Below are 11,058 nucleotides of genomic sequence, written 5' to 3' on the forward strand. Positions count from 1 at the left end.
TCATTATTTCTCTCTCTCTCTTCCTCCCTTCCTCCCACTCTATCTGAAGATAGATGGAAAAATATCTTCCGGTGAGGATTTAAAAAGCAAAGAAAATCAGACCGGTCTGATCAAATCCAATAGACCCCCAAAAGAAAACAAGTTTTAGAAGCTCTACAGAAAGAATATTTAAAACTTCTGCTTTGGGACATCATATATATATATATATATATATATATATATATATATATATATATATTTCCTCTTTATACATGAAAATAGAGAAAATGCTTTAGGAGACTGAACTCTGAAACGGAAATCATCACAGACTCATAGAATATTATACCATCAGTTAGACTCATTATCAAAAGTCCGGAGCCCTTGTGTGAGTATGTGAGGACACCTCTGCTGAGCCACGCTGTGCAGACAGACAGGACATAGTGCTGTGCTCCTCTCAACCACTGTCTCTCATCTTGTTGACACTTTACTGAACTCCTATCGCATTCGCTTTCAATCTACAATGGTGTAATGCATGTACTACTGTTTTTGAAAATTAAAAACATTATTTGAATTTTATAGTACTGTCACAGAATTACTACATATAAACATATGTGTGTGTGTGTATATATATATATATATATATATATATATATATATATATGTAAACATAGTATATGCTTTATATGACAGGTGGGCAGTGGAGATAAATTGAGAAAAATTATCATTCTCTAAGATTTCATGTATCTCTAACATATGTCAAGAATGAATTAAGAACTGAAAAACAGGAAGTGCATTTTAATTTAAATTTAGCAGCTTTCGGTAATCATTAACATTTGAAGAAATAGAAGAAAACTTTCTATAAAACAGGAAAACCCTTCCAGACTTCAGCTTTCCCTCCAATCTTTGGAGTCCATTGATTAAGCATGCTCAACTCCTAACCCTTTCTCATTTGAAGTAATTTCTGTGTATTACATGATTTTGTCTCCAGAATCACTCATATGCTTTCTCAGGCCAGTAGAGCTTTTCACATCTAAACTTGCGACCACAGACATATATAGTATCTTGTTTCCGGAGAACGCATAGAGGGAGTGTGGCAGTTTTGCCTGTCTCATAAAGTGTGAGTCTACCTAACAGACACAACTTACCAGGAACCCTTAACAGAGAATGAGATTTCTCGGCCTTAGTCAGACCATTGACAGGATTTCTGGAGATGGAGCCGTGGCATCTGCATCTTACGTGTACGCTTAGGTACACCACGTTTTGAGAACTGCAGGGCTGCAGCTTTGCTAAATTAAGTTGCTGTCTTTAGGTAGCAGCCAAAGCTCTTTCAGAGTTGTTATACTGGAGTAATACACTTCTGGACTCTGTCTCTGTCACTTGTCATTTAATTATTTGAAGAAACACGAAGTGCTTCTCCTAAACACTAGAAGTAACTAATTGGAATGCTTAGCTGGAAATGTTTTCATACATTGAAATTTATTATTTTCCTGAATTTTGAAAGGAGGAGTATGGAATAATGTTAAAAGGTGGTTTTCAAAAGGAAAATACTTGTTGGTTGAATTGTAATTAATAAGCCACTTACAAATTTGTTAAATTTGTTAAATACGTTTAATAAAAAGTAATTCACCTCTACAGATTCCCAAATTCCTATTCTAGTTTTATATTAGTGCACTGAAGTCTACTCTGCTTTCAGTTTAGGATCCTATTTCTGTGGAGACCAGGATTCAAGATGATTCAGCTCTTACATTTACCATCAAATTCAAAAGTGCTTCTATCTCAAGCGTTGCAATGAATGGCAACCAAATACAATAAAACTAAAAGGATGTTTTCTGCACAATAGAGAATGAAATATGGTCGCTTTCCATAATATTAAGCAGTGTTGGCCATAACAGAAAATAAATGGGTATGTGAAATCCATATAGGATAAAAAAGAATAAAGTAACATGATCAATTTGCTTTGTGGGGTTTATGTCTTTACTTTTCATGGTGAAATTTAACTTGAAATTTAAATATAGATAGCTCCTTAAAAGTGCTTTTTGAGATTGTCTAAATATTTTCAAAGGTAGTTTGTTTGAAAGTAATATGTATGTCACTCATCCTTGTAAAGGAATTTCAAAATCTAATTTTTGTAGTGAATTGACATACAACTCATAGGTCCAGTAACTGTTCATTCACTAATTTTAAAACATCTGCTAAGGATATAAAAAGGATGAAATATCTTTGAAGCTCACATTCCAGTGAGCTTTATAATCCATTTGATTGATTATATTTCAGTCAATCAAATAATTACCATAGTGCAAGATTTAATATATTTTGGGTTTATAACCAGGAGGCAAATACATTTCAATATGTCTAATTAAAAATAAAGCAAAACTTTTGTATCCCACCTATTTAAATAAAGCTATAACAGAAATACAAGTCATTTTTTCTGAATAAATGAAATATGTATTTGGTTATAATCAATTTAGTTAAAATGTATTTAGACTTTAAATAAAAACTGTTTTATATTAGAAACACATCATACATTTTTCAACCTTTGGAGAACCAAATAATTATATTTTAATAAAAGACAATTTCCATACACCGATATTGAGAAACATTCTTTCTATAAACTATTGAGGAAGAAGAGTAGCTATGTAGCACTAGTCTTTGTTAGCTCTTTGATATGAAATAGTTCTAAGGAGACAATTTTTTGAAAAGAAAGTAGACAATAATCTTTAAAATGACAGAAATGCATTTATCATTTGGTATGAGAGGTGAAAAGAAAATAATAGGGTAAAACTTATCTTGTTAGTTTAAAAAACTCTTCTATGGATGGAAGACGCTCATGGGCTGTGCCCCATGCACTCGGGGTATTCATAAGGACTGTGGGGGGGGGTTGATTTCACATGCCCGCTGGTGGGCAGTGTGATTTGAGACGGCCCATAGATCACCCTGAAGAACTTTAAGGAGAAAGTGTATAAACCCAAACCTCACCATTTACTCCCCTGGATTTAGTTAGAAACAAACTGAACACTACAATTTGATCTCCCCGGGGAAAATGCCAAATTCTTCCAGAGCAGCTGTCACTGACAGCCGTGTAACAGGAGACTGGAGAGACAGAGGCAAAGCACGGCCGCGCACTGGCTATTTTTTCTGTCCAAAGAACTTCCACAGAGTTGGCTGCTTCCCCCTTTCAGGACCAGTCCCATGTCATCTTTTCAATGACCTCTCCTAGCTGCACCCATTAAAGCAACCTTCCCTCAGCCTCTGTCCTATCTCACTCACTCTTCGACAAAATACCTCTTGTTTGATTTACGGCATTTTCCCTATTCGAAAAACATTTTCTTTACTAATTTAGTGTTTATTATTTTTTAATGAAATGTAACACTTCTTAAGGGAGATTCCAGTTCTCCCTAAAGAACCGTGTCCTTCATTTGACAAATACGTGTTGATGTGTCTGAACACAGGTATAAACTGTTGAGCAGAGCAGGTCGGACTTTTGCCATTGTGTATTTTATCATGCAGTGGGAGAAACAAGTAGCTAGACAAACAAATGTAAAATTATAACTGTGATAAGTCAGGAAGGAGAGAAACATGGGCTATGAGAGCTTATAATGAAAAATCTAGTTTAGTTCAGTAGATTGGAGGTTTCTCTGAGGAAGAGACTTTTGAGTAAAGACTTAAACATGAGTAGATATTAACTGAAGAGTCTAAGCTGAGAGAACAGCTCATAGAACGACCCTGTGGCAAGAGGGAAGATGATGGATGGGAGGGATTGAAAGAGGGTTATGTAGCTGAAACACAGGAGCAGGGGAAAGCAAGGTACAAGAACAGATTATGGAGATCTTCATGGGCTAGAGCATGGGGGATTTAGAGTTGTGACTTTATGCTGAGCAAAATAAAATTATTGAATACTGTGTGTGCCTGAGTGCCTGAGTGTGTTCCCAGGAGAACATTATCAGATGTATGTTTAGCATAGATGATTGTGACTAATCTGAAGAGGACATTCAGATGGGGAGACTCAAAAAGGCTATATGAATATCTTAGCAGTGTCCCTCCAGAGAAATGATGAAAGTTTTGACTCAGATAATGCCGGTGGCTGGTGGAAAAGAATGTAGGTAGATCCAAGAAATGTAAAACGTCAAATTGGAAGGATTTGGTGTTGGAGTGGCCACTCTGTGAACTGGTGAATGGTGTAGCCATTCTCTGAGAGAGAAGGAACTATAAAGAAATATTGTGAGGTAGTAGATGATGAGCAAGGCTTGCTATGTTCAGTTAAAAGATGTCACTGGGAGGTTGGTTCAACCGTGACTCTTTATATTTCTTGAATTTCTATGAGTTAGAAGTTTATCTCTACTCCATTTAATCTGAACAATTATTTTCCATCATTTTTCTTTAATCACCAAAAAGAATTCTGTAATTCTGTTTCTTACAACCCCAACTTCTACATATTGTATAGAGCACCAGGTAGCCCTAAATTCTAGCTAGAGGAATTTTACTCTAGTGAAAATCCATGAATTGGCTGTTGCTGGTTCTATAGATAAAGGATATGGCTGCTCAAAACCTGCTATCAAAGCCATATCTCAAAAAAAAAATTGCTGATATCTCAACATATAATTTCACAGAACCTGAGCAGAAATTGTCAAAACCTTTTACATTTAATACAGACATCCTAGCCAAGTCAAATAACATTTTATAATGTCAGATTAGAATGATCATAGAATGACCTCAGTCATTTGGAGTTATGGCACCCTTCTAACATATTTAGCTCTCACGATTTATTACCTACCCAGCAGGCAACAGAGCCAGGCAGGAGATATTTTCACTCAAATAAAGTTATGCTGAGACCCATGTGTGAGGTATTTTTTTAAAAACATACTTTAAAGTGTCTAAACTATAGGAAAATTACATTAGCATCAAGTAACCAGAAAATGTTTTGTTCTCTTTATTTCTTTATATCATCTTAATTCTGTAGAAGCTCTGGGCTAGCACATTTTGAATTCACATTAACATTACTTTTCAGGACAGATCCTTATAGTATCATCTATTGATCTATCTATCAATTCTCACATGTCTATGTGTGTGCATTAACCACTCTAAAATACTTAGTAACCAATATGATCATAATATGTTTGGTTGAAAAGCCTATGTAAAATTTGACTACTTTACACAGTAACTTTTAGCAACAGTAACACTATTCTAGGCTAATGTAAAAGCAACAATTTCAACACTTTTGGGAAATTTATAAAATAACCTAAATACAAACAATCTGTTTGCACATACACCGAGTTGTTAAACATTAAGGAATTTACTTATAAGCTTAAGCAGTGGTTCTCAAGCATCCTAATGCCACGACCCTTTAACACAGTTCCTTGTGTTGTGGTGACCCCCAACCATAAAATTATTTTCATTGCTACTTCATAACTGTAATTTGTCTTAGGTGACCCCTGTGAAAGGGTCAATCGACCCCCAAAGGGGTCACGACCCACAGGTTGAGAACTGCTGGCTTAAAGTAAAACCAAACCATCCCAAAATTTACCATTTTGCATTACCATATTTTTCTCTCAGTTTAGAAAAAAGCAATCTTCAATTAACATCATATAATTTCACACTAAAGCCAAGAGAAAAAATAGTCCAAACTTTAACTGGCCTCTAAAATATATAAAATGTATAAATGCAAACAACCAGAAAAAGCAATACTATGTAAACAATGATATGCTATTGGGCCAAAATAATATTTGAGTCTCTCCTTCAATGGTAACAAAGGGATAGATGGATGTTCACAAAATGGAAGAAATGCATTTCCCATTTAGAAAGAGCAGTAAGGGGGCAGTAATGTCTGTTGCTGAAAGTAGTCTTTTTGTTGGGGTGAGGGAGAGAAAGGGAGAAGGAGGGAGAGATAGAAACATCCATGAGAGAGAACATCGATTGGTCGCCCCCTGCATGCCCCCACACTGGGGATCGGGCCCACATCCTGGGCATGTGCCCTGACCAGAAATCAAACCAGTGACCTCTTGGTGCATGGGTCAACGCTCAACCACTGAGCCACACCAGCCGGGCTGAAAGTAGTCTTGATAGTTTATCTTATTTATGTGGTGGGCTGAGAAGACAGTTGAATACTAGACAATCCTGTGTGCTCTCCAGGATGTGTGAGTCAATGTCAGCCCCGAAACACCACAGTGATTACCTCTGAGTGAGTTCATCATCCCTCATTTCCATGCATTTATCATCTTACATGGGAAATATTTGCAGGCAGTATATAGAAAATGTTTAAATTAAAATTCATTAAGTATTATCTACCCAATATTGAGGAAAGTAGAAAATACTCAAACTAATGTAGGATATATTCATGTTCAGAAAATTTATTCCAGTGCTCCTTTTAAATACATTTCATTATTTTCCAATTATACACAAAAATCGGTTGCATTAGAAAATTTGAGATAGAGAAAAATATAAAGAAGGAAATGAAAATCACCAATAATCTCATCTCCAAAAATGGCAACTGTTACAATTTTGTTATATTGCCTCTCAATCTTATGCATATATATAGACTATCCTGCATTTTCACTTAACACTATGTCATCATAATTTTCTGTGTTGTTAAATATTGTTAAAATGATAAATTTTAAAGTCTATATAATAACCAATTGGTTAGATGTACAATAATGTATTGAACAAATAATGTATTTATAGGTATGTTTGCAATTTCCAATGTTCATGATTAAAAATAAAATTTTTTCAACTCTTCTATATATTTGAATCCAATGACCTTTAAACCACTATGTTGGGTGTCAATACTTCAGTTTCAAGGCATAATAAATCATTCAACAAACATAAAGAGAGTCTAAAAATGTTTTGGAAAATAAAAAGAAATTAAATTTTTTGAAATTATTTTGGAAAAATAATATGGATAACTACTTTACAAGGGCACATGTTTCTAAATAACACTTTTATAATATTCTCCATGATCCAGATACCACTCACAGCAGTAGTTTTAGGACTGAAGAACCGTTATAGGTGGCTGCTGTGATCTTGCTTAATAAACGGGAAATCAGGCAGGTTTTTGTCTCTTTACGGTAGAGGAGTTATCTGGAATAGCTTGAGTGCTGAAGGGTGTTGCTCACATGTGTAGAGTCTCAGGAGGTAGAGTCATTTTGATTGTCAGAATCAACAGTTAGTGCTGTATAAAATAGACAGTTGTTACAACTATATTCATTAAATTGCAATGCAAAGGTGTTGATCTCAATAATGCTTATCTGCAAGTTAGGTTGTCTTTACAGTCCAAGTAAAGTAGAAAATAAGTAAAACACTTACCTACGTAATGCAAATCAATGTACTTGATAAAAAGAGTAAAGAATATATTTCAAAATTTTGTCTTACTTTAATTTGTAAAAAAATCAATATTTAATTGATTTTATTTTAAATTTTTTATATTAGAAAATTAATCATAACTCTTATGTTTTAACATAGTTTATTAACCCCATCATTATTTATTCTTTTAATTCCATTTAGTGGCTGATTACCAGTGTTAGCATCAGCCATTGTCTAAAAACAAAATAACTACTTTTATTTTTAAAAAATTATTTTTTCTTTATTGATTTTAGAGAGAAAGAGAGATAGAAACATCGATGAGAGAGAACATTGATTTGCTGCCTCCTGCATGCTCCCCACTGGGGATCAGGCCTACAACCTGGGCATGTGCCCTGACTGGGAATCAAACCAGCAACTTCTTGGTGCATGGGTCAGTGCTCAACCACTGAGCCACCCAGCCAGGCTGAAACTAATCTAGATTGTTTAAGACAGCAACTAGATAACTGTTATTTAATTCCTGAAGGTGTTAACAAAAACACATTTAGAACTTTGACTCTGATTCCCAATATATATAATAATAAATAACAATAAAAATTAGGATATGATTTTCTTTTTTACATGTATATTTAGTGTTGAAAGTATTACATATGTCTCCTATTTTTCCCCCCTTGACTCCCTCCTCCCCACTCGCACCACACCTTGCCTTCACCACACTACCGTCTGTGTCCACTGCTTATGCATCTATGCATGTAAGTTCTCTGGTTTATCTCTCCCCACTCCTCCCTCCCCCTTTTCCTCTGAGGAGCCACCATCTGTTCCCTGTTCCATGTCTCTGGTGCTATTTTGTCTCATTCTATCACTAAAGAAAATCACTCTTTAGTGATAGAATGAGACAAAATGCTCACGATCTGACTTATGGTTGGTTAACTAGAATGGGAAGAAACTATTTTTTCTCTCTCTATCCCACAATTATATTTTATATCAAAACCTACACCATCTTCAAGAAACAACAATTTTTGTCTGGCCAATGTGGCTCAGTGGTTGAGCATCAACCCCTGCACCAAGAGGCCGCCAGTTCGATTCCCGGTCAGGACAAATGCCCAGGTTGTGGGCCCAATCCCCAGTGGGGGGCATGCAGGAGGTGGCCAATCGATGTTCTCTCTCATCGATGTTTCTATCTCTCTCTCCCTCTCACTTCCTCTCTCTCTAAAATCAATAAAGGGGAAATAAATAAATAAATAAAACAATTTTTCTTTATTGGTTAATAATTACTACATGCATTGTTTCATTCACTATGTAAGAAATACCCTGATCAGAAACAACAAGGCTGAAACTTACCCAATAGCAAGCAGCTCTTTTCTTATTTCATTTGAAAGTACAGGTTCAGAATGAAAAAAGGATTTTAACCACCAGGTGGGTTCTGCCATTTCAGGTAACCCTATCAAATAAAATTTATATTAGTTCCTTATCAAACAAATTTGAGGGATTAAAAACAAAGAAAAATAATGAGGGTGATGCTGATAAGAAATACACTAAATACCTTGATGGGACTTGTCTTCATCTATGAAATTAATAGAATCAGAGCTAACTGAAGAAATACTGGCCTCTACAAAAGAAATAACAATAAATGAACACATATGTAACCAACAACACATACATATTTATCTCTAAACTCTTAAGTAGTATGGTTTGAAATCATTAATTCTAGCTTACACATTTATACATTTAAAAGTCAAATAAATCACCAGTTAAAAAGTCTTCCAGAATAATAAGGCATATCACATTTTGTACTAATATGGTATATTCCTTTTAATAGAGAACATCCCCATCTCTATCTCTCTCTCCATAGATATACATATAAAACTTAAAATATGTTATAAATGTTCTCAAATTAAAAATTTTAGGAAAATTAAGACTGCATATTATATTACTGCATTAGAAAAATTACACATTTATATATTTAAATAGCATACAAAAGCTATCAAACTTAGAAATCAAGGAATTACTTTTTTAAAATCATAAATAGCTTATTTGTATTATACTTGTATTTAAAACCTATAAGTATTTAAAAATATCAGAATATAAAAATAACCTCCGTGGCTATAATAACAATAAGAAATGGGCATAGTCTAACCTTGCTGTAAAAAGAATAAATCAAAAGATGTTTCCAACACAGATCTGGAAGCATCTTGAAATAAGAGATTTTCTACACATTGCTGGAATATTTTCAATAAATGACCATTTTATTTAATGAAATTTCTGACTTTTCTTTAAGAAGCTACACTTGTCTGTTGAGCTCTAAATACGCACAGGAGGACAGAGAACATAAACTGGCATGGTAGCTGCTAACCTGTTACCACAGCAGCAAAGCAGAAACTGGAAACTTCCTGAAGCATAGTCATGCTATTCCTTCTTTTCTAAGAAATTAATACTACTTTATTAATATAACATCAGTTTTAATGTATCCAATTAAATTCTAGGTATTACAATTAAATATAATTATGAACTATAAACTGATCTTCGCTTATTTATAAGTGTTAATGGCTCCATCGATACAGTACGACACAGCTGAAACAGAGAAGGGGCTGTCCTTGATGAGGCTGGAGTCTGATGGGCTCTGTTCCTTTTTCCTTCCCTGTCTCTCCCACCTTCTAACCTTCTGACCAGGACACAATCCACAGCCTACTAATATCTTACAGACATCCCTTCAAATTACACTCTCCAGGTGTCACCCCTGGTGATGATATGACTTACTTCGATAATACTGATTTTTGGCCAGGAGGCAGCCAACGGACGGTACAGATGCCATCCTGGTCCTGGGGTGCAAGCAGCAGGGGACTGCACGACAGCCTGGGAAGAGGGACAGGGAGGGGTTAGCATTAACAACACGAGTTTCTCTTCTCTTTTTTCCACATGAACATTTTTTGCAAAACAACATAATTTAATACCATGTAATAAATATCTGATAAAAAGAACTGAAAAGTTTATACAGAATTATAATAAAATATTATAATAAACAAACAAAAAATACAATCAACGAGAGCATTGTTTTGAAAAGCAAGAAAAAAATACGTATCCAAACACAAACAATGCCAACAACTTATTTAATCTGAAATAAACATGAATGTCAGAAAAAAATATGAACACAGCTATGATATAGTCACTCACCTATTTCTTTTCTCCAATTTGTTCTTTTAAAATAAATGTGATTCTAAAGTTTCATCAGAAAATGCCAAATTTGAAACAATGACTTTGTAGTGATCCAGGATAGACTGTGTTACCCCCAAAGGCTGAGAGACATCGTGCAGTGTCTGGGACCCCTGAGCACCCCTTATATTTAGCAGGATGAAACCTGAGCTGTGGTGGACAGAGAGCAGGTGGGCACACAGCCAGCCAGAGGCAGCGTGGGGAGCTCTCTGCCTGTCTGCTCTGGGCCAGTCAGTGTGCCACGTGTGCTGCCCGCAGCGTGGACAGACTTGGCCCAGATGTTGTTTTGCACTTGCCCTCTGCAAGGTGACTGCTGTGACTGCTGCTTCCTATAGGAAAGGAGGTAACAGCCACGTATCCGCTCAGCACTGGATCCAATCCCACATTCTGGGGCACAACAGCGAGGCTGCGGGCCAGCTGCGGAATTTGACATACCCACAAACACATGATGCTGGACAGAGTCACAAGGTCCCAGGGCAGTGAAGAACATGAAACACTGAAGTCTTCATGGGAAGGAACATATACTGGAAAACTTGATGATGAGTTAGAAATTCCAGTGAGAATTATACAAGACATAGA

At 35.5% G+C, this 11,058-nt stretch overlaps 1 protein-coding gene across 1 annotated transcript; it reads right to left on the bottom strand.

Moving 5' to 3' along the window:
* Positions 1 to 6,285: 6,285 nt before the first annotated feature.
* PPDPFL (pancreatic progenitor cell differentiation and proliferation factor like) lies at positions 6,286 to 10,605 on the bottom strand. The gene is made up of 5 exons (XM_036264172.1): positions 10,441 to 10,605; positions 10,027 to 10,122; positions 8,813 to 8,878; positions 8,611 to 8,710; positions 6,286 to 7,141 (listed from the first exon to the last, which is right to left on the bottom strand). The coding sequence occupies exons 2-5, from the start codon at positions 10,079 to 10,081 to the stop codon at positions 7,129 to 7,131; spliced, it is 234 nt and encodes a 77-aa protein (XP_036120065.1). The 5' UTR covers positions 10,082 to 10,122; positions 10,441 to 10,605; the 3' UTR covers positions 6,286 to 7,128.
* Positions 10,606 to 11,058: the final 453 nt, after the last annotated feature.

Source organism: Molossus molossus, unplaced genomic scaffold (genome assembly GCF_014108415.1).
Source record: "Molossus molossus isolate mMolMol1 unplaced genomic scaffold, mMolMol1.p scaffold_m16_p_16, whole genome shotgun sequence".
Classification (NCBI taxonomy): Eukaryota; Metazoa; Chordata; class Mammalia; order Chiroptera; family Molossidae; genus Molossus; species Molossus molossus.